Source organism: Lepus europaeus, chromosome 5 (genome assembly GCF_033115175.1).
Source record: "Lepus europaeus isolate LE1 chromosome 5, mLepTim1.pri, whole genome shotgun sequence".
In the NCBI taxonomy this organism is placed as follows: domain Eukaryota; kingdom Metazoa; phylum Chordata; class Mammalia; order Lagomorpha; family Leporidae; genus Lepus; species Lepus europaeus.
Window position 1 is genome coordinate 122,216,615 of NC_084831.1, and position 22,919 is coordinate 122,239,533.

Consider the following 22,919-nt stretch of genomic DNA (forward strand, 5'->3'; position numbering starts at 1 on the left):
CAGACATGCTAAGTGAGCTAAGCAGGCACAAAAGGACAAATACTGAACGGTTCCACTTGTTTGAGGTACCTAGAACAGTGAAATTCACGGAGACGCAGAGTAGAGTGGTTCCCAGGGGAGGGGCCGGAATGCGTGGGGAGTTACTGTTGGGTGAGTCGAGTTTCAGCTGGGACTGTGAGAAAGTTCTGGGAAGGATTGGGCTGACGGCTGCACGCGTGGGATGTGTTGAGTGCCCCTGAGCTGTGCGCTCAAAATGCCAAAACTGATACCCTTGTGTTCTGTGGATTTCGCTACAGAAAAAGAAAAATCCAAGAAAACGAAAATGCATCAAATTGTGCACTTTAAGTGGGTCCGTTTGAAAAGCTGTGTGTCAATGACACCGCAGTAAAAAGTGTCCCGGAGAGACAAGCGCGCGGCTCTCCGGGGCTCCAGCCGCTGTGTCCGCTGCACCGGTTCTGGGGCGCCTGCCCTGCAACCCACGGACCGCAGCCGTCGGCTCCAAGCGTGCTCCTGCCGGGCGCTCAGCCCTCGGGACGTCGGCTTCCTCACTGGCGCCGGCGTGCGCCCGGGGATGCCACGAGCTTGGAGCTGGGGACGACGTGAGTCAACTCGCCGGAAGGGCTAAAGGGGCGAAAGCGAAAGCTGGCCGCTATCACAGAGATAGGGAAAGGCGGGCGGGCGGGCGGGTGGCCGCTGGCCGCGAGGTGGCGCCCGCCGGACCCGCTCGGCGCCCGAGCCGCCGCGGACCGAGGCACCCGGCGCGGAGCCCGCAGGGGCGGGCAGAGGCGGACACCGCTTCCCGGGGTCACACCCGGCCGGCGGGAGCGAGCAGGAGGCCGCTCCCAGTCTAGGATGCAGCCGTCGGCCCCAGGGGTGCGTCCTTGATGAGACCACGGTGTAGAGCGCACTAGAGGGTGTCCGACGTGTACGCTCCCCGCAGCCCCACTTCGCGGATAGGAAAGCTGAGGCCCGGAGGTTCGATGACCCAGACCGCACAGTGCGCGGGCAGCCGCGGGGGAACGCGGCCAGGGCCCCTGCCCTTCCCTCCCCCTCCTCACCGGCTCTGCTCGCGTCCCGCCCCGCGCCCGCACTCTGGGGTGGTCCCACCCCCAGCACAGTTTTCCCTCCCGGGAGCTCTGGATCTCCCCTCCCCCGCTCCCGGTTTCCTTGTCAAAACTTCCTGCCTTGGCCGGGGCCCGAGTTCCCACCCCCTTCCTGCCCCCCGCCCCTCCGCGCCCCTCCCCGCCCTGCGATCCGCGTCCTTCGGCCTCTGCGCTGCGGCTCTTGCAGTCGGGCTGGGGCTCCGTGCGGGGGCCCTCGCCGAAGTCCTCGGCCCCTCCAGGCCGGCGGTGCCCACCCCAAGCCTGCGGATGCAAGGGGCCCCGACAGGTGAGTGTCCCCCCCCACGGCCCCGCCGCGGGTCGGGCAGGCCCTGTCCCAGGCTGCAGTCCAGAGAGGGGCCCAAGGGGGTGACCTGGGGGAGGAGTTCCCTCCTGGTGACACCTGGTGGCCTGGAAGCAACTTTGGGAGCCCAGGGTAGCCTCTGACTGCCTGCCCCTTCTCAGGGCTGGCAGGAGGAGGGGACAGTGGGTCTTCTCCTTGCTTGGGGGCAGGGCAGTGCCAAGAGCACCCACTTTGGCCGAGAGGCTGCTGGGCACCCACCTGGCCTCTGCCACCCTCTGCTGTGGGGCCTTGGTGGCATCCTATTTCTAAAAGCAGGGTACCCAAGAGGCCCTGGGGAGGCCAGGAGGGGCGGCAGCCTGTCTCCCACCTCATGCAGCGTGCCGCACGGTGCTGCGGTGATGCGGGCCAGGAGGTTGGATCAAGGTCTCTGGCATCTGAGAGCTCAGAAAGCTCCCTGGGCAATGACCAGAAGCAGTGCCAACAGACAGGCCCCGGCCAGGGGGCCCAGGAGCCCAGGCTCCCCCCACCCCCAGGGCCGTCCCTTACTCCTGCCCCCCCCCCCCCCCCCCGAGGCCTGCCTCTACCAGTGGATTCTTGCCCCCCTGTTGGGGCCATTTAGGAGTGGCCTCTCCCGGGGCTGGGCTGTGACCTCAGTCCCCAGGGACAGGAACAACTTGTGCTGGCCCGAGGTTCCCAGGCTCAGCCAGACCTTGAGCTCCAGCCGGGATCGGGCCAGGAGTCAGTTCTGGGCCTAGGGTTGGGATGAAGGGTGTGGGACCTGTGTGTGGGCGTGGGGAGCAGGGCTTGGGGGGGCAGTGCCCCTGCCTGCTGCACCTCTCCCACCTCCAGGGCCTCTCCAGTCTGCTGTCATAGTCCCTGCTTGCTGGTGAGAGCTGAGTTGGCCAGGCCCGCCTCTCTGCTTCCTCTGTCTTCGCTGGGAGGCAATGCCAAATACTGGCATCTTTCTCCAGCAGCCCCCCCCCCCCCCGCCAGCATTCCCTATCAGGCTCTCCCAGAAGGGGAAGCTTACCCCTCAGGCAGCCCCATGCACCAGTGGGAAACTTGGAGAGAGATAGGGGTCCTGGGCCGCCTCTGCCTCCTCTTCCTCCTGCCGCGGCCAGGCAGGGCGTCCGCTGTGCCCTGGGCTGCTGGGGCTCACCTGGCTCCTGGCCCCTGACTCACGGGGAGAAGCCAGCAGGAAGGGGAAGAGAAGGTAGGGAAGGAGAGAGACGGACACAGAAACAGACCGGCAGGGGCACACAGACGTTGAAACAAGATGACCCGGGGTGGGGGCGGGGTGGGGGGAAATGGACCAGCAGAATAGAGACTCCAGGGAGAAGGAAAGGCAGGTGAGAGCGAGGGAGGGGGAGAGGGCGAGTCAGAAACCAAGGGGGAGAGAGCAGAGGGGCAGCCAGGCTGCGGTGCCGGACAGATCTGGTCCCAGCCGCTGCTCTGCCAGAGGCCGGCTCTGTGGCCTGAGACAAATCCTGGATCCTCCTTCCCCGGCCCTTTGTTCATCCAGACCACGGGAGGCACAATGCTCCTGACTTGGTGGCACTGTGGAGAGAACGGCCAGCCAGGAGCTGGCCTCCAGCACAGCTGTCACGAGGGTGCCCACGTGTTCACCGCGCCCACCGTGGCAAGGTGCAGGGCCCGAGAAACAGCGCCAGGCTCACTCGGGCTCCTGCTGTGGGGGGGAGGGGAGGCAGCCTCTCAGGTGAGGAGGGGCCATGTGGGGTGGGCAGTGAGGGGAAGTGTTGTCCCCAGACTGGGCGGCCCCGGCTGAGGGCACCTTGCATCTCCTTGCATGCATCCCAGAGGAGTTTGGCGGCCAGCCCTGCAGCTGCTGTGACGTTGTCCAGCCAGGGAGTTCACCCTCCGTGACGTGTCCCGTGTCTGGAGGGTCTGGGGCTGGGAGTGAGCTGGGGAGGGGCCGCTGGCTCTGAGCATCCCGGCCTCTCCCTGTTCCTCTCAAAGTGCAGTTGAGGCCTGGCGGAGCCAGGGAGGGTTTCAGAGCGGATCAGTGCAGCCAGGGCTCACGGAGGCTGCAGGGGCTCCCAGGCTCCCGAGAGGAAAGCAGAGGGGTGCCTGCCCCCATGGAGCCCTGGCCCAGGAGGCAGACAGACCTCACGAAAACAGCTCCTAGGATGGGAGCCGGGAGGAGACGTGCAGGCCGACTACCAGGGCCTGGGAGAGAGGAGATAGGAGGGGCTGTGGCCTGGCGGGACACCAGCAGCCCCAAGATGGGGGTGTCCGCCAGCCTGCTCAGTCCGGGGCTGGGAACTCCTGGGTCGGCTTGGACTCCGGCTGGGGCTTGGGGAGGTGCTGGGCCTTGGAGATGTGTCCGTGTCCAGTCTGCACCACCCCTGGGACAGAACAGCCAGGCCTCTTTTGGGTGGAGGGGGGCACCTGGCGACTGCTGAGTGCCTGTGGCGAGGCTGGAGCCCCTGAGCCAGCTGGCTGTGTGGAAGAGGCTACGCGTGGTCTGGCCAGAGGTGGCGCTGTGGTGAGGCAAGTGGGGCAGCAAGCTGCCCGTCCAGTGTGATGCGAGCAGGGAGTTTGGTGGGGCCCCAAGGCTGGACTCCTGGCGGGGCCAGCCCCTGGGTGCCCTTTCCTGTATGGTATGGGGAGCCACAGAGGGTGGTGGAGGCGGGAAATGGCCAGAGCAGAACTGTACCTCCTGAAGGTAATCTAGGGGTGGCGGTGAACAAGGTGGCCAGAGGGGGAGCTGCTTCCTGGCCACTCACCCCAGGGGTTCCCCCTGCCCCTGCTTTGTCCTCTACTGCCTCTGGTGCCTCGGTGATACCTGAGCAAGTCATGCTACCTGAGGCCTTGCCTTGCCTCACCTGGGAAATGGGGCTTGCAACCACTTGTACGGCCCACGGTGGTTGGTGGTGAGCGGGAGACTGGCAGTGGCGTCAGCCTTGGGGAGGTGCACGGTGCACGCTGGGTGAATCAGAATCCCTGCTTCCTGATGAGTAAACAGGTCGGAGCGAGGACCCTCCAGCTTCTGTTTCCTGATCCACAGAGAGCACAGGCCGGCCCCTCACCCCGTCCCCTTCCCGCCCAGCCTCTGGCACACACGCAGGCTTCCTGTTCCTCCATCCGGCAGACATGCCTGGCGTGCCGAGGGCCTGGCGTGGCTGGCTGTAGGAGGGGCTCTGTGCTTGCGTGTGTGAACGTGCACACGTGCGTACTGTGTGGCATGTGGCCCAAGCTGCTGGTGGCGCCCCCTGTGGGGGTGCCTGGGAAGACTTTGAACCAGGATCTCAACTGCAGAGTGGGCAGGAAGGACTAAAGGATCTGGTCTCTGGGGCAAAGATAGGTTAGGAAAGGGCCAGGGGCACAGAGAAATAGCCACACGGACAGGGAACGAGAAAGATGGCTGCAGGGCAAGCTAGCGGTAGCGCCAAGCTAAGATACACAGCTTGGTAAGTGGATCATGGCTGGAGTCCAACTTCCACATCTCCCAGGAAGGTGGAGGTCCACATGCAGTGAACATACTGCACAACTGTATGTAGCAGTTTCTGATACAGAAAAGGAAAGAGAAGAAACTGCTGGAGGAAGTGGGGGAAAGGCAGATAGAGAGTTTCTGATGAAGAACAAAAGTCAAAAAGGACAGGGAAGAGAGCGTGGGGCTTGGGCGGTTCTGTGTGTGAATCATGCACATCAAACGAGCAGGCTGTAGCTGGAGGTGGATCGCATGACATAACGGGTCACACGGCTTGTAAGTGACAGAGACACGACTAGAGCTCTTGGACTCCAAGATGGGAATTGGAGGGGGGAGAGGTGGAGAACAGAGAGAGGCGGGGCAGTGGGAGCGGGTTGGTGCTGAGGCTGAGGGCTGGGGCAGCAGAACCCGGGCCTCCTGCCTCGTCAGCCGCCGCTGGCTTGAAGATGCACCTGGCCGGCAGCCCATCCTTCGGGGGGATCAGGTTCTCGGGGGAACACAGCCCCTTCCCACCCCCACTTCCTCTTTTCTCTGTCAGCATTTTGCTGCTCCATTCCCATTCCCGGATCATCCTGGGGGTTCTACAGAGAAAAGAGAAACAGTTTTTCCTGGAATGAATACCCAACAGGCACGGCAGTGCCAAGGCGAGTGGGAGGGGCGGGGCGGGTGCAGGAGGAGGAGGAGTGAGGCTGAGAGGTTGTCATGGAGACAGCGAAGATTAATTAAGCTTTTGGCTCAATTACCTCTAAGCACCTTAGTGGTGCTGAACACATTAACTGTCTTCATTCATTTAATCCCCACAACTGCGCTAGGATGGAAGTACAAACTCCACCCCCTTTTGGAGACAGAGGAGCCCAACTGGGATTCACACTGAGCCTTGAACTCTGGCAGGGTCGGGGCCCAGGGTCGAGGGCCACCCTCAGGACTTGCAGAGGAGCTGGACAGGAGCCGGTGGGAAGTCCCTCCTGCTGTCTTACTTCCATCAGCCCCACTCATACTCCACATTCCATGGCAGCAGGTCCTCTTCTATCCAGTGGGGACTCTGCCCCTACTCCTGGAGGCCCTGGACTCCTTCCTGGCCTCCTTGGGGGCGCCTGGGGCGCCATGCCAGAGTGTGGAGATGAGCAGGGAGGGAGAGCTGGGTTGGGCGTTGTGTAGGCGGGGAGGGCCCCAGGGCAGGGATGCTGGGGCCATCTGCGCCTCCGAGGTGGAGGGAAGAGAAGCAGCAGGCTCGGTCAGGATGCAAAGGCATCTGGGTTCCCACGCCTCTGCCGGTTCTTCCCTTGCCCCTGCCCAGCCCCCTCTCAACTCTGCACCACCATAACTTAGGCTAACACAGAGCCTGTACTCAGGCTTCCCCTCTGGGCTGGGAGTCCCCTGCCAGCCGCCTGGATTTGGACCCCCCGTGTCCGATATGACTGGCTCTGTGGCCATGGGCAGGTTGCTGACTGCTGCTGTGCCTGCTCCCTGCTGGGCAGTGTGGATGGTGCTCGGTGCTCGGTGCTTGGTGCTTGGCTCTCACTACCGCAGAGGGCTAGAGACAACTTGACAAAATGACGCTTGTCAGTGGCCTCACACCTTGCCTGTCCCAGCATGGGGAGCGGGCCTGGCCGCGTGCCCTTGTTCCTGCTGTGAGAGAAGGCGTGCGGGTCTCTCAAGCCAGAGACGGGGGTTGAGTGTGGGAAGGGGGGTCTTGGTATGAGAAGAAGGAGGAGCAAGCTGCAGTGGGGAGCTCAGGGGCCCCCCAGTCAGTGTGGGGGAGCCAGGAGTCATCTGACACCCCCCTGAGGCGTGTCATCACAGGGGCTGCTGCTGGGGTGGGTGCGGGCTGGGGGAGCTCGGGATACAGCTGCAGGTGCCCAGCCTCTCAGACCAGGAGATGAGAAGGGCCAAGCTTCAAGGCCCCCCTCCTCCGCCCCGGCCCCATCCCCTCTCTCCCTTTCCTGCCGACCACCTACTGGTCTCGCCTGACCCTGCCTTGGCTTCTAGCCCCAGCCTGGCCAGCTGACGCCTCCTCCGCACTCCAGCCCCACCCTGAGGACCTCAGCAAACAATGAAGCCCCCTGCCCCCCCAGCTGGCGGGGGCCAGGGATTTGGGGGAGGGGCTCGAGTCCTTCTTCAGGTCCTTCCCAGAGCCCCCCAGGAGAATACCTCCTTTAGGTGTTTGCCAGGGGTGACAGGGACCTGGGCGCCCACTCAGGGCCTAGGGGCAGGGAGTGGTGTGAGGGAGGAAGGGCTTGGTCAGGGCTGGGTCAGGAGGCCTCCCTGAACCTCAAGACCCTCCAGCCATCGGTTTGTCGATCTCCCCGCGGCCAGGGGCAGGTGTGGGACAGAGCCAGGCAGGGGGAAGCCTGGACACGCGCAGTGTGGCTTGGGAGATGCAGCTCCTGCAGCGACAAGGGCGATGGCCCCGGCTGCAGACAGACTGAGCTGCAAGCCAAGGACATGGCTCCCAGGCCAGGGCCAGAGGTGGGGATGCGGGAAGAGGGGAGCCTGGCCGTGGCCTTGGCTGGTAGGCACACTTGAGGTAGGGTGGGGAGAAAGCTGGGATGGGGCAAGGCGAGCTCTGCAGGTGGGCACTGGGCTTGATGAGGGGGCTAGAGCAGGGCAGTGGTGGGAGGGGAGCATTTGAGGACGCTGGGACAAGCAACCAGCTGGGAATGGTGATGTGGGGGGTGTGTGGATGTCTTGCACTGGGAGAGACTATGGGGGCAAGGGAGGGCACGCCTGACTGTGGCCTGCTCCCTGGGGACAGGACTGAGTGCCCCCCACCCAGAGTGGGCACCAGAAAGAGGCCCCCTCCCTGCCTGTTGTGTCCAGGATGGTGGGAGGATGGCGCTGCCACTGTCCTGGGTCACAATCCCTGCTGTCCCGCATCCCCAGCCAGGCCCTCTTTCCTGTTTGCAGGCTCTGTGTCCTGAGCGCTGGGACCTCCAGGCATTATCAGCCTCCCAGGCCCCTGCCAACCCTTGGTGCACCTGAATCCCTCAGGGCCCTGCTGGTGAGTTGCTGGGGGGGGGGGGGGGATGGGAGGTGGAGCAGTGACACAGGCAGGGTGGCCTGGGTGGCCTGGGGGCACCGCAGCTCCGCAGGTCTGAGGCTACAGGGAGAGGGAGACAGCTGTGCCTGGGGCTGGAGGAAGGGTGGGGGCGGCAGCGGGTGAGGTGAGGTTAAGCTAGGGAGCCCCTCTCTCACTCCCAGGCCTGTAGGGAAGGGGGGGGCTGTGGCGACCCTGGGAGTGCGGGGGTGGGGGGGCGGGGTGGGGCCGGGAGCAGGCATTCCAGAGATCCTTATGGGGATAAGGGGCCAGCACTCATGACCTTTCTTCTTGGAGAAATTATAAGCAGATGTCGGCGCCTCAGGGAAGCAGAGAGCAGGGAGCCGGGCCGGGTTTCAGGAATGCTGTGGAGTGGCCTGCAGGGCCAGGCCTGCCCACCCACGGGTGGGTGAGGCCAGGGCTGTGGGGACACAGCTGGTGGGCAGAGGAAGGAGGGGGCTTCTCTTTACATCTGCGCCAGATTGGGCACCTGCTCAGGTGACAGCACCGGAGTGGGCGGCAAATATCTAACAACTGGCCCTGGGCGTGGGGAGAAGCCTCCCACGCCCGAGTTCCAGGGACGCCACCTGGGCACCTGGCAGGAGGAAGTCCCTGGAGGAAATCTGTAGCAGTAAACCACGACAGAGACCCCCAGCCATGGCAGACTACCTTCCATCTCCCGGGGGGTGGTCTCCGGGCAGCGGCCAGTTAGCGCCTGGCTCTTCCTGCCTGCCCACCGCTCCCTTGCGGTGTATTGACTAGATCTAACGCTGCTCACAGCCCCTCTGACCGCTGGGGAACCTTACCACCTGCACCACCTGCACCTCCACCAGCTGTTTCCCGCGGCAGTTGCAAGCTTCCCTCGTGGCCTCATTTAGTGCGGCATCCCCACAGAGCAACAAAACTCTTGACAGCATTTCCTCAGGGTGGGTTTGGCTTCTGCTTGCATATGTCTAGCGACGGGGAGCTCACCACCTGTTGTGGCTGATTCCATTCCTGAAAATCCCTCTAATGGAGCCCAAGTTGGCTTCCCTCATAGGTTCCGGTTTCACACCTGAGGCTGGGGGCTGGGTAGAGATAAAAGGCACTGGTTTTGGGCCCCTGGAGGTCACGACCAGGGAACAGGCATGAGAATGGTGGCGTACAGGGGACTGGTGCCGGAGGTCCCGGAAGGAACGGCTGGGGCAGGGAGCCGAGCAGAGAAGAGGGGGTGGACCTTGAGGTCGCTGCTGAGAGATGAGCGCTGCAGGTATCTGAACACAAAGACGCAGAGGCATGGGCACTGAGATCCCAGGGGAGCCGGGGCCCTGGGAGCAGCCTTATCCCTTCTGCACCCCCACTGCCTCCATCTGCACAGACACGGTCCTCCAGGCTGCTGGCTACGGTGTCCCTCACCTGCTCTGCCCCTGGCCCTGTGGCCGCGTGCTGAATGTCACCACCGGCCGTGTCCCGAATGTCACCTCCGCTGATTCGCCTCCTTCTCCTGGGCCTGGGCCTGGGGCCGGCCACAACTCTCAGTCCCACTGATCCCAATGTCTGCAGCTTCTGGGAAAGGTGAGGAGGCCCCTGCTGTACCTGGAGGACACCAAGCCCCAGCCCCCCAGGTGTCCCTCCCGGGGCGCCCTCCCTGGTTCCTTCTCTGCCTCCCTTCCTGACTCTGTCTCTGACCTCGTCTCTCCCCCTGGCCCTTTTCCCTGTGGGCAGGGTAGGAGCCATTCATTGTGGAGCAAGCAGAGGGGGCTGGCGGCAGGGAGGGGGGTGGAGCACAGGGGACAGAACTGGACAACGAAACCCAGGGCAGAATCTACCAGAAATGCTTCACTCGGGCAGGTGTCGTGGTGCCGTGGGTTAAGATGCCCGCATATCACAGGGAAGTGCCTGGTTCAAAGCCTGACTCCTCCACTTCTAGTCCAGCTTCCTGTTAATCTGCTTGGGAGGCAGCAGATGATGGCTCAAGTGCTTGGGTCCCTGCCACCCACATCGGATATAGTTTAAGCCATGGCTGTTGCAGGCATTTGGAGAGTGAACTGGTGGATGGATAGAAGATCTCTCTGCCTTTCAAATAAATACGTATTTTTAAAGATATATTAATTTGAAAAAGTGACAGAGAAGAAGAGGGAGAAAGGGAGAGAGAGAGAGAGGTCTTCCATCCACTGGTTCACTCCCCAGATGGCCACAATGGGTGGGGCTGGACCAGGCTGAAGCCAGGAGCCTGGAGCTTCTTCCAGGTCTCCCATGTGGGTACAGGGACCCAAGCACTTGGGTCATCTTCCACTGCTTTCTCAGGCCATAGCAGAGAGCTGGATTGGAAGTGGAGCAGCTGGGACTTGAACTGATACCCTTATGGGATGCTGATGTTGCAGGTGGTGAGTTTACCTGTGGCATAGCATCACAGCACTGGCTCCTCAAATGTTTTTAAGAATTAAACAAAGAGGGGGCCGGCGCCATGGCTCACTTGCACCCGTGTGGGAGACCGGGAGGAAGCACCTGGCTCCTGGCTTCAGATCGGCGCAGTTCCAGCTGTAGCGGCCATGTGAGGGGTGAACCAAAGGAAGGAAGACCTTTCTCTCTGTCTCTCTCTCACTGTCTGTAACCCTAGATGTCAAATAAATAAAATTTTAAAAAAAGAATTAAAAAAAGACCAGCTGTGAGCTTCATCTCCCTAGTTGGGCCCGGGAGTCAGTTCTAGTCACCAGGGAGGCGGAGGAGAGAAAAATGGAGAGGGGGCTTGATGGGAGGGGTCCCAGGGAGCTCGCAGTCCTGGGAGGAGCCCTTCATGCATGGCGGGGGTGGGAGGGAGCTCCATCCCAGGCGTAGGGGAGCGAGCCTGTCTCGTGGGGTGGTGAATACCCACCATGGCCTGTTCCCCAGGCCCCTGCCTCCTGCTGAGCTCGCCGCCAGCTCGGCCTCCCCTTGGTCCCTGACCCTGTTCCCGTCTTCACAGCTTCACCACCACCGTCAAGGAGTCCTACAGCCGTCCCTTCAGCCTGCTCCCCCCAGAGCCCTGCGACGAGGCCTCGGAGGGCCCCCCCTCCTGCCCCCAGCCCACGTGAGTGCCCCATCCCCTCCCTGGGCACGGGGCAGCCCCAGCCGCTTCCTTAGCCTGGCCCGGGCCCTCTGCACCCTCCTCCTCTGAGAACCTTTCCCATTGAAACGTCTGGCCTCAAGGGGCTCACTCCTGCAGGGTGTGGGTGTGGCTGTGTGTGGTGTGTGTCCGGGATGTGTGTGTGGGGGCTGTGGACACGTGGCTTGTGTGTGTGTCCAGGGTACATCTATGCAGTGTACACATGGGGTATGTCCAGTGTTGTATGTGTGTGTGATGTATATATGTGGGATGTGTGGTGTGTTCTATCTGTGTTGTGTATGTGTGGGTGTGGGTGCACATGTGTCATGTGTGTGCATGTGCACATGGGGTATGTTGTGTTTGTTGTATGTGTGTGGGGATGTCTGTGCAGGTGTATCATATGTTATGTGTGTCATGCACACGGGTATGTGTCTGCATGTGGTTGTACATATGTGTGTTGTGTGTAGGATGTGTGCATGTGTGGTGCGTTGTATGTGTGTTGTGTGTGGGTGTGCATGTGAAATATGTTGTGTGTTGTATATGTGTCAGGGATGTATGCATGCATGTGTGTGATGTGTGAGGTATGTTGTATGTGTGTGCGTGTTGCATGTGTGGGATGTATGTGCGTGTGTTATGTGTGGGTGTGCACATGGATGTGTCTGTGTGTAGGATATGTCTGTGCACATGTATGTGTGTGTTATGTGAGTATGGGTGTGCATGTGGAGTATGTTGTGTTTGTGTTATGTGAGTGTGTGTGTCATGTGGGTGTATGTATGCACGTGGGGTGTGCATGTGTACTGAATGTGTGTGTGACGTGTATGTGTGAGCATGTGGTTGTGCACGTGGGGTATGCTGTGTGTGTGTTGTATGTGTAGGGTATGTTATGTGTGTTGTGTGGGGGGATGTGTGTGTCTTGTGTGGGTGTGCATGTGGGGTATGTTGTGTGTGTGTGTTTGGGTGTGGGGTTTGTTGTGTGCATTGTATGTGGGGGGATGTGTGGGTGTGTGAGTGTGCATGTGTGTTGTATGTGAGTGTGATGCATATGTGTTTGTGCATGTGGGGTATGTTGTGTGTGTATGTTTATATGTATGGGGTATGTTGTGTGCATTGTATGTGGGAGGATGTGTGGATGTGAGTGTGCATGTGTGTTATATGTGGGTGTGATATATAAGTGTGTGTGCACGTGGGGTATGTTGTGTGTGTATGTTTATATGTACGGGGTATGTTGTGTGTGTTGTATGTGGGGGGATGTGTGGGTGTGTGAGTGCATGTGTGTTGCATGTGGGTGTGATGTATAAGTGTGTGTGCATGTGGGGTATGTTGTGTGTATTGTATGTGGGGGGATGTGTGGGTGCGTGGGTGTGCATGCGAGTTGTATGTGGGTGTGCATGTGGGGTATGTTTTGTGTGTGTACTTGTATGTATGGGGTATGTTGTGTGTGTTGTATGTGGGGGGATGTAGGTGTGTGGGCGGGCACGTGTGATGTGTTGTATCTGTATGCGTGAGGGGTGCTGGGGGGCCAGGCGGGAAGTCATCTGGGCCCCCAGCAGAGTGTGTGCAGAGGGGCAGTCGGGCCTGGGCGTGGAGGACCAAGGGCCGCCTTCCGGGTGTGTCCAGGGTTGTCTACCGGACCGTGTACCGGCAGGCGGTGAGGACGAACCACCGTCAGCGCCTCAAGTGCTGCTGGGGCTACTACGAGAGCAACGGGGCGTGTGTCCGTGAGTCCTGTGGGGGGCCAGGGCCTGGGGTGGGAGAGGCCAGCCCCCTGCTGGGTCCTCCCTGCCCCCACCAGGTGGGGCTGCCGGGCTCCTTCGGGTCCCCCTCCTCCTTCCCCCTCCCCTCCTCCCATCCTGGTCAGCACCCCCCTCTCCGTTATCAGTTCTGCTCTGGGGGATGAGTGGGGGCTGGGCTGGGGCAGAAGCGCCTCCTCACTCACACCCGTGTCTGCCCCAGCGGTCTGTGCCCAGGAGTGTGTCCACGGCCGCTGCGTAGCCCCCAATCACTGCCAGTGTGTGCCAGGCTGGCGGGGTGACGACTGCTCCAGTGGTGAGTGGCCGGTGACCCCAGGGAGCGACCTCCCTGCCAGGGCACAGGGGCTGAGAACTGCAGGGCAGTGACCCACGGGAGCCCCCCATCCCGGTGCAGCAGAGGGGAGGGGGTTGTGGGGCTGTGGGACAGAGACCGTGCTCAGTAGACCCCTGATGACCGTCTCCCACCCTCCTTGTCCCGCAGCGTGTGCCCCGGGAGTGTGGGGGCCACAGTGTGACAAACCCTGCAGCTGCGGGAACAGCAGCTCCTGTGACCCCAAGAGCGGGGCGTGCTCTTGCCCCCCTGGCCTGCAGCCCCCGAACTGCCTTCAGTCCTGCCCCTCCGGCCGCTATGGCCCTGCCTGCCAGTTAAGCTGCCAGTGCCACGGGGCGCCCTGTGATCCCCAGACCGGAGCCTGCTTCTGCCCCCCAGAGAGAACTGGGCCCAGGTGCGTAATGGTGTGTGTGTGTGTGTGTGTGTGTGGACAACACACTGAGGTCGTGAGGTTACAGACATGGGCTATGCAGGGATGCAGGCCGTGTCCCCGCCGTGGGCATGCACGCAACGCCCTGATCCTAGCCCAGCTCCACACTCCCTTGCGGAACGCACCGACCCTCTATGAGCTTGTCGAGCTGGAAGGCTTGCTGCAAGGCAACGGGAGCGTGTGTGTGACAGCGGCTTGTCAGGTGAGGGTGCAGGGAGAGCTGGGGAGGGAGTCGCAGGAGGAAGACGGTGCATCCTGCATCCACGGTCACGCTTCCTCCGGCAGCTCCCAGAGGGGACAGCCCGGGCAAGGCTGAGGAGGTGGAGCCGGGGCTGCCTGAGAAACAGACACACGGCCCGCGGCTCGCCCCAGCCTGCTGGTGCTGGAGCATCCCTGCCGTTCCCAGGCCTTGGCAGGGCCTGTGCGGTCTCCTTGGCAGTCTGCCTTGTGCGGTCGCCAGCAGGCAGGGCAGGTGTCGGTGCCCGGGGCCTGAGCTCGGGCTGTCATCCCAGGGAGAGCAGTGTGCAGGTGGCCAGCCCTTGGAGGCTGGGGGAGGTAGGAACTGCTTGCTCACACACTGACCTCAGCCCCTCTGTCCAGCAGCTGTGATGTGCCCTGTCCCCGGGGCACTGATGGCTACTTATGCCCCAAGACCTCTCCCTGCCACAATGAGGGCATCTACCAGGCCCAGGAGCGCTCCTGCAGCTGCCCACCTGGCTGGATGGTATGGAGGGGCAGTGGGCGGAGTCCGGGGAGAAGCCTGGGGGTCCTTAGTGCAAGACAGGGCTCTGGGGAGGGGAGGAGGGATGAGGCATGGGCGCAGTGGACCCTGGAGAGGGAGGTTGGGGGGCTAGGTGGGGCCGGGCCTCAAGCAGTCCTGTGGCCATGGGCTGGGGGCTGGACCCCTGGGGCTCTGTCCACCTCTCCTTTCCGCAGGGTGCCATCTGCTCCCTGCCCTGCCCGGAGGGTTTCCACGGCCGAAACTGCTCCCAGGAATGTCACTGCCACAATGGCGGCCTCTGTGACCCCTTCAGTGGGCAGTGCCGCTGCGCTCCGGGTTACACCGGGGAACGGTGAGTGGCGGTGGTGGTGCCGGCGGGAGCGGCAGGGGACCAGCCGGGAGGAGGGAGGACGCGCTCGGACTCACTCAACCAAGCGCACCCAGGTGCCGCGAGGAATGCCCGGTGGGCCGCTTCGGGCAGGACTGCGCCGAGACGTGCGACTGCGCGCCCGGAGCCCGCTGCTTCCCGGCCAACGGCGGGTGTCTGTGCGAGCACGGCTTCACCGGGGACCGCTGCGCCGAGCGCCTCTGCCCCGACGGCCTCTACGGCATCAACTGCCAGGCGTCCTGCACCTGCCATCCGGAGCACAGCGTCAGGTGCGCCGCGGGACCCGGCGCCAAGGGGTCAGGAGGCCAGGGGCCGAGGTCTTGGTGGTGGTGGTGGCAGTCGGGGCGGAGAAGCCACCGGAGTCCCCAAGGGCGGCACGGGTGTTACAGAAGGGGGAAAGGGAGGAGCTTCGGGGACGGGGAGGGGTCTGGGTTCCCGTACTCGTACTTACCTGGCTCCGAGCTCCCTGGCGGGCTCCTTACTGCACTGCCCGGCTCGCCCCGCACGGAGGGGCCGGGGAGGCCGGCCTGCGCGCCCCGGCTCAGTCCGCTCGGCGCCGCGCCTCGTCCCACAGCTGTCACCCGATGAACGGGGAGTGCTCGTGCCTGCCGGGCTGGGCGGGCCTGCACTGCAACGAGAGCTGCCCGCGGGACACGTACGGACCTGGCTGTCAGGAGCACTGTCTCTGCCTGCACGGCGGCGTCTGCCTGGCCGACAGCGGCCTCTGCCGGTGCGCACCCGGCTACACGGTGAGGCGCGCCCCGCTGCCGGGGCTCGGGGCCGGGGCGGCGACGCCGGAGGCCGGCCCGCCCCTTCTCACCGGTGCGCCCTCCCGCCTCCAGGGCCCTCACTGCGCTAGCCTCTGCCCCCCTGACACTTACGGGGTCAACTGCTCGGCACACTGCTCATGCGAGAATGCCATCGCCTGCTCGCCCATCGACGGCACGTGTGCCTGCAAGGAAGGTAGTGGGCCCCGGGCTCGGGGCGGGGCCGCGGGTGGGGGTCGGCCAAGGGCAGGGGAGAGACTGAAGGATGAGGGAGGAGCTTACTGGGCAGCAGCTGGGAGGTGGGAAGCTGTCCAGGCTGTTTCCTTCCTGGAATATCCATTTTGCTTCGCTCCAACCACAAAGATCCTACTGGTCCTTAAAGGCCCAGCCGGAATGGGCCTCAGTGGTGGCCATGCCGCACCGCCAGCCCTACAGAAACAGGCAATGGCAGCTCCCGGAAGGGCCTCCCAGCCCTGCCAGGGGCTCCCCACAGGCAACCTGGAGGCTGAATCCTGATACAGATGTGCTTTGTTTGGCTGGCTCTGTAGTTAACAGCCCTCAAGTCTCCACTCCCCTCTACTCCCTGTTGTCTTACACATAAATACTGAGCTCACTGAGTTACCTGATGGGGGCACCCTTTTCCCATTCGGGCTTGCTGCCAACCCAGTTCAGTTCGCCGAAGAGGCAGCCAAGGCCGGGATGGGTGGTGACGTCGCCGTGAGTTATCTGGCCTTTGCTCAGTGTCCAATAGAGAGTTTAGGTGCCTGTCTTGGACGGTGCCATCAGCACCCCAGCTCCTAGTGTAGAGCCGGGCAGAGCCAACACCCAGTGCGAGCTTGCTCAGCAGGGGAACTGGGTCCCGTGCCTACCTACAAGGCTCCTCCTCCAGGTTGGCAGCCTGGTAACTGCTCTGTGCCCTGCCCGCCTGGAACCTGGGGCTTTGGTTGCAATGCCAGATGCCAGTGTGCCCATGAGGGAGTCTGTAGCCCCCAAACTGGAGCCTGCACCTGCACCCCTGGGTGGCATGGAGCCCATTGCCAGCTGCCCTGCCCGGTGAGTGCTTATAGGCTGTTTGCCTTGGCCCTGGGAGGGGGAGGGTACCGCACCCCCGGCCCACTGATCCACCCTTCTACTCCCTCTCCAAGAAGGGGCAGTTCGGCAAAGCTTGTGCCAGTCACTGTGACTGTGACCATTCTGATGGCTGTGACCCTGTTCATGGAGACTGCCTATGCCAGGCTGGCTGGATGGGTGAGCATTCTGGGGGTCCAGGCCCCAGGCCCTTGCGGAGCTGGGGGCTGCATCCCTCAGGAAATGTGTTGGTAAAGGCCCCTATGGCCAAGAACAGGGTTCAGGCCAGGCTCACTCTACCACCCTCTCCCGCAGGCACTCGCTGCCACCTGCCCTGCCCTGAGGGCTTCTGGGGAGCCAACTGCAGCAACCCATGCACCTGCAAGAATGGGGGCACCTGCATCCCCGAGAACGGCAACTGTGTGTGTGCACCTGGCTTCCGAGGCCCCTCCTGCCAGAAACGTGAGCCTCCCTCCCATCCCCCGGCGCCACCTGCCTGGACAGGGTGCAGTGCTGTGGCACGTGCCAGAAGCCCCCACTCTATCCCTCCTGGTCTCCTCCTGACTCCAGTCTTCAGGCTGGGGCGGGGCAGATCGTGGGCCAAGGACTGGGGGGAGGGCAGATCGTGGGGCCAAAGGCTGGTTGAGGGCTGGCCTCTGCCACTCATCCCCTGTACCCTCCCCACCAGCCTGTCAGCCAGGCCGCTACGGCAAGCGCTGTGTGCCCTGCAAGTGCAGTAACCACTCCTCCTGCCACCCCTCGGACGGGACCTGCTACTGCCTGGCTGGCTGGACGGGCTCGGACTGCTCCCAGCGTACGTGGTGGCTTGTGTGTCTGAGCGCCTGAGCCTGCTGGGGGGGTGGGGTGGGGGTGGGAGGGGGCTGGTGACAGAAGGCCTGTTTTCCTGCCCCGGCTTTGGAAGTCTCCAGAGCCACGCCACCCCCGGCCTGCTCGATGGAGCCCCTTCTCTCAGTGCACCCTTGGGTGGCGTCGCCTGCATGCTGGGTCGTGTGCCAGGTGCTGGCAGAGCAGCAGAGGGCGGGCCAGGAACCCACCGTCCACCGCTTTATGGGCGTGGGGAGGTCACGAGCTCGGTGTGCATGCGTTCTCTTATTTTTTTTTCTTTTGCATATTTCAATTTATTCTTATTTATTTATACATGGCTTCTTTCTCACATAAATATCTGAAGATGAGCATGGCAAAGATTAGTTTAAAAAAAAAAAAAAAAAACCTGAGTTAAGTACATTTTCCAAAGAGAAAGGGAGAGGCTGTTACCAGGACGGAAGCTGTTTTCCCAGCAGGCAGAGCAAAGAGGGCAGAGAGCCGGCGGAGGGTTTTTCCATAGACACAGATGCTGCTAACAAAGCCTGCTGAGCGGTTTGCTAGGGACAGGCCCTCGGCCTAGTGGTGAAGACACTGCTGGGTACGCCCACATCCCGTAGGGCTTCCGGTCCCAACTCTGGCTCCGGAGTCTAGCTTCCTGTTGATGTGCACCCCTGGGAGGCAGCAGGTGCTGCCTCAAGTACTTGGGGTACCTGTCACTGACATGGGAGACCTGGATTCTGTTCCCTGCTCCTGGCTTTGGTCTGCTTCCCCCAACCCCCCAGGCCTCTAGGCCATTGTGGACATGTGGGTAGTGAACCAGTGGTGGGAACTCTCTCTGTCTCTGTCTCTCAAGTAAAAAATATGTATAAAAAATTACTTGCTAATGTCAGACACACAAAAATAATACCTCGAATAGAACAGGCGTTTAGTTCTCTTTTATGTAAAAAAAAAAAAAAAAAGAAGAAGAAGAAGAAGAAAGAAAGAAAAGATAAAGTCCAGGTGAAGGAGTGCAGGGTGCTTTGGAAGGCTTTGCTTGTCTGGCACGGGCCGCGTGCTTTTGAAATGGCTGTCAGAAGGCCAAGTGCAGATGCTGAGGAGGCAGACGGTCACGTGGGTCTGCAGAGCGGGAGCGACGGACTGGGGGGAAGCGTGAGTCAGCGGTGGTCCCTCCCCGGCTCGGGGAGACAGAGGCTACACCGAAGACTTCACCGATGCTGGGGCTGAGGGTTCGGCCAGGAGGGGTGGCTCTGCCCGGCCACATAGGCCCTTGTCTCCTTAGCATGTCCCCCAGGACACTGGGGAGCCAACTGTGCCCAGCCCTGCCAGTGTCACCACGGTGGCACCTGCCACCCCCAGGATGGGAGCTGTGTGTGCCCTCCAGGCTGGACTGGACCCCACTGCTTAGAAGGTACCAACATATGGGGAGCGCCATGCCCTGGCCCCTGACTTAGCCCTGTGCCAAAGAGCAGAGACTACAGTTTTCCAGTCCCCTTGATCGCTGCCTGCTTCCCTGGCCCTCTGTCTCCAGGCTGCCCTCCGGGAATATTTGGTGCCAACTGCTCCCAGCCATGCCAGTGTGGCCCTGGAGAGAAGTGCCACCCAGAGACCGGGGCCTGTGTGTGTCCCCCTGGGCACAGCGGTGCACCCTGCAGGATAGGTGAGTGCGTAGTGCCTCCCGTGGTCCCCCAGGGAACTAAGACCATGCCCCCTCCAGCCACGCCTGTCTCCCTTCTGGGCCCATGTCTGCATGTCTCCCATGTCTGCACCCTGGGCTCACCAGTAGAGCCAAGGTGCCGTCCCGAGTGACCACCTCTCCTCACACAGGAAGCCAGGAGCCCTTCACCGTGATGCCCACCTCTCCGGTGGCCTATAACTCGCTGGGCGCTGTGGTGGGCATTGCCGTGCTAGGCTCCCTCGTGGTGATCCTGATAGCACTGTTCATTGGCTACCGCCACTGGCAGAAGGGCAAGGAGCACCAGCACCTGGCAGTGGCCTACACCAGTGGGCGACTAGATGGCTCCGAGTACGTCATGCCAGGTGAGCTGGTGTGGGTGGCACACGGGGCACAAATGGGTGGCCAGTGTGTGGGCACAGGTGCAGACCCCAGGGGGAGATGGCAGTTGGCGGGGGAGGGGGAGGTCAGGGAGGCCAGGTCAGTGAGCTCCTGAGACAGAATAATAAGTCTTGGGGCCCCCTGACCTGCCTGAACTCACCTTGTCCCCCCCACCCCGTTCCTGTCCTACAGATGTCCCTCCGAGCTACAGTCACTACTACTCAAACCCCAGCTACCACACCCTGTCACAGTGCTCGCCCAATCCCCCGCCCCCTAACAAGGTTGGTCCTGGGGATTGGGGTGGATGCTCTGTGGGGGGATGGGCATGCATCTGCACCCTGTCACAGTGTGGGGGGATGGGCGTGCACCTGCACCCTGTCACAGTGTGGGGGGATGGGCGTGCACCTGCTCCCTGTCACAGTGCTCGCCCAACCCCCGCCCCCTAACAAGGTTGGTCCTGGAGGTTGGGGTGGATGCTCTGTGGGGGGATGGGCGTGCACCTGCACTCTGGAAAGCACATCCTTGTGTCCTTTTCCCGCGGCACCGGCCCCTGTCAGGTTCCGGGCAGTCAGCTCTTTGCCAGCCTCCAGGCCCCTGAGCGGCCAGGCGGGGCCCACGGGCATGAGAACCACACCACCCTGCCTGCCGACTGGAAGCATCGCCGGGAGCCCCTTCCTGGATCTCTGGACAGGGGTAGGTGCCTGGAGGCCACGGCCCCCAGCGAGGGCGGGGGTGTGCAGCCCAGCACCCTGCTCCATCGAGGTGTGTGTGTGTGGGTGGCGGGGCAGTGGGCCGCAGCTCCAGGAGAGGCAGCAGCCTTGGGGGGAGGCCTGGGGGGCTCAGCCTTGAGCGTCATGCTGCCCCTTCCTTTACAGGGAGCAGCCGCCTGGACCGGAGCTACAGCTACAGCTACAGCAACAGTAACGGCCCTGGCCCACACTATAATAAAGGTACTGGCCTGGGCGTGACGGGTTGGGGAGCCAGGGTGTCCGCCAGGCCTGACTTCTTCTCTGTGTCCTTAGGGCTCCTCTCTGAAGAGGGGCTGGGGGCCAGCGTGGCTTCCCTGAGCAGTGAGAACCCGTATGCCACCATCCGGGACCTGCCCAGCCTGCCAGGGGGTCTCCGGGAGAGCAGCTATGTGGAGATGAAAGGCCCTCCCTCGGGGTCTCCCCCCAGGCAGCCTGTTCAGCTGCGCGACAGCCAGAGGCGGCGGCCTCGCCAGCCAGAGAGAGACAGCAGCACCTACGAGCAGCCCAGCCCTCTGCTCCATGGTGAGCCCCTGAGCCCCGCGCTGCGCTGGGGCACGGGCTGGAGGGGCCTGGGACAAGGCGGGAGGAGGAGGCGGGATGTGGCGGCCCGAGCAAGCCGTGGGGGCGATGGCGGGGAGTCACGTTGCCCCTCAGAGCCTGTCCAGGTCTGCAGAAGCCACTGGGGTACCTGCTCGCGGGGCTGAGCACTTGAATGGTGGGTGCTACTGCTGAGTGGCACGACTGGTACCCAGGAGGGCGGGGAACAAGGCGGGTGGCAGCGTCCTGTGTCCTGTGAGACCGAGACGGCGAGGAGCCGGGAGGCCCTGCCCAGAGCTGCCCAGCCAGCAGGTGGGATCCAGGCCCCATCCACTCCTCTGTGGACAGAAGGGTCTTAGGAGAGGAGAGTGGGGGAGGGGGAGAGTCACCTCTCCATTGTCCTGTCCCCTCTGTCTCCAGACCGAGACTCCGTGGGCTCCCAGCCCCCACCGCCTCCAGGCCTGCCCCCCGGCCACTACGACTCACCCAAGAACAGCCACATCCCCGGCCACTACGACCTGCCGCCAGTCCGGCACCCCCCGTCGCCCCCATTTCGGCACCAGGACCGTTGAGGAGCCACGAGGGTGCAGCCAAGGCCAGCACAGCTGCCCCTTGCTGCTGGGGCTGAGGATGGGGCCTGATGCACCCTGCCAGGTGCAGGGAGTGGGCCGCAGACTGAACATGAACTTGCTGAATGGAGAATGTGCGCGGAGAGAGGGAGCCTGGCTCCCGCGTTCCTTCAGGGGAGACACGGGTCAGCAGGAGAGCTGGTCCCCCTGTCCTCACCCCATGGCTCCCCAAGGCCCCCAGGGCCCTGTGGACAGAAACTGGCGGGTTTTGAGTGTTGCTGGGTAACTGATTTCAGGTGGGTTTTTAAAAGTGTGTGCACATGTGCTGGGCCGTGTGTGCACACGTGCTCTCAGAGGGGCACCGGGCACAGGGCCTGTCCTCGGACACTCCCCCTTGGGTCGGGAGGTGGCCGCCAGCTGGAGTCCCTGCATCCTCTCGGTCACCTCTCCACCGCAGGGCTCAGCTGCAAGGTGGCTCGGTTCCTCCCTGCCTGAAACCCTCTAAGGGCCCCCTCGGCTCTTGGGCAAGGGCCAGCATTTTCGGAGGTCTCCAAGGCCCTGCTGGCCTGGCCCGTCTGTCCAGCCTCACCCTGAGCTGTGTTTCCTGTCACTCTGCAGTCCCGCTGGCCTCTAGTTCCTCCCCCAGGGACGTCTGCAGTCCCCCCTCACCTGTTACCGCCTGTGCCTCCTCCCCTCAGGGCAACAGCGCACCCTGCAGGCCGCTTCTGTGATGGCACCCATGGCAGCTGCCTGCCTTTCGGGGAGCAGCCACCTCCCTCTGCAGTATTTTTTTATGTGACTGTTTGCCTAGTCTTCCCCACGAATCCTGAAGGCAGGACTCTGTTTATACTCCATACTGGTTCTCCTTGGCACACAGTAGGCACTCGATAAATGTTCCCCAAAAGGCTGAGTGGCTGATGAGTTGACCAGGAGCACTGGTGGGTGCCAAGACTGGCACACGTGTACTCAGAGTGTCTGGACGGCTCAGAGGCGGGAGGACACCAGGGCAGGGGTGGGGGTGGGTGGGATCCAGCAGGGTTCGAGGTTGGAGGCGGGAAGGCTGGTAGCAGAGAGCACGGCACACAGCCTACCCGGTCTAGACTGGGTTTCAGATGCCGACTTCGAATCCCAGATTTGCAAAAAGCCGGAGCCCTCATGAACCCAGCCGTGGATCCAGGCAGCCCCAGACTCCCAGGAGGCAGAAGGATGGGGCGGGGGACAGAAACCTACGGGGTGGGACTCTGGGCCCTGGCCATCAGGCGCTGTCTCCTCACAGCTCTCTCCTGAGAGCAGACCTCCCCGCACCTGGGCTTGCCCCAGCGTCCCCCTACTTGCCAGGATTCCTGCCTCTCCCGCCGCTCCGCACCAGGTCCCAGGCGATGGAAGGTTATCTGGCGCCCGCCCCCTGCGCTCTGGTTCCGCCTGGGATCCGCCGTCTCCTCCCACCATGGCCTCGCCCTCGGCCGCCCTGGGCCGCCCTGGCCGCTCTCCCTTCGCTAGCGACCTCGTGCCGCCCTAGTCCCGCCTCCCAGGCTCCCTGTGGCGCCCCCTGTCGGCCTCTCGGTGCCATGCAGAGGCCCCTTCGCAACCCCACCTCCTCGCGCGGTTGCCTTGGAGAGGGACGCGCGGGCATCGCTGGCCACCGCCGCCGGCGCCGCGGCTCCGCCGAGAGGAGGCAGAACGGAAACGTCTAGACTCAGCCTCCCCCGGGGGGAGCGCCCCGGAGTGCGTTTGTGCCTGCTTGTTTCCACGAGGGTCCCGGAGGGGCTGCGGA

General features: G+C 62.9%; 1 protein-coding gene across 1 annotated transcript; it reads left to right on the forward strand.

Annotated features, from left to right (window-relative positions):
• Positions 1-1,286: 1,286 nt before the first annotated feature.
• On the forward strand, positions 1,287-22,113 carry PEAR1 (platelet endothelial aggregation receptor 1). Its single transcript, XM_062192525.1, has 24 exons — positions 1,287-1,389; positions 7,763-7,856; positions 9,250-9,446; positions 10,837-10,941; positions 12,574-12,674; positions 12,910-13,002; positions 13,189-13,432; positions 14,072-14,192; positions 14,405-14,541; positions 14,634-14,846; positions 15,152-15,326; positions 15,420-15,540; positions 16,234-16,397; positions 16,490-16,592; positions 16,728-16,874; positions 17,101-17,226; positions 18,517-18,645; positions 18,766-18,894; positions 19,062-19,274; positions 19,483-19,571; positions 19,848-19,983; positions 20,166-20,240; positions 20,313-20,561; positions 20,997-22,113. The coding sequence occupies exons 3-24, from the start codon at positions 9,322-9,324 to the stop codon at positions 21,146-21,148; spliced, it is 3,147 nt and encodes a 1,048-aa protein (XP_062048509.1). The 5' UTR covers positions 1,287-1,389; positions 7,763-7,856; positions 9,250-9,321; the 3' UTR covers positions 21,149-22,113.
• Positions 22,114-22,919: the final 806 nt, after the last annotated feature.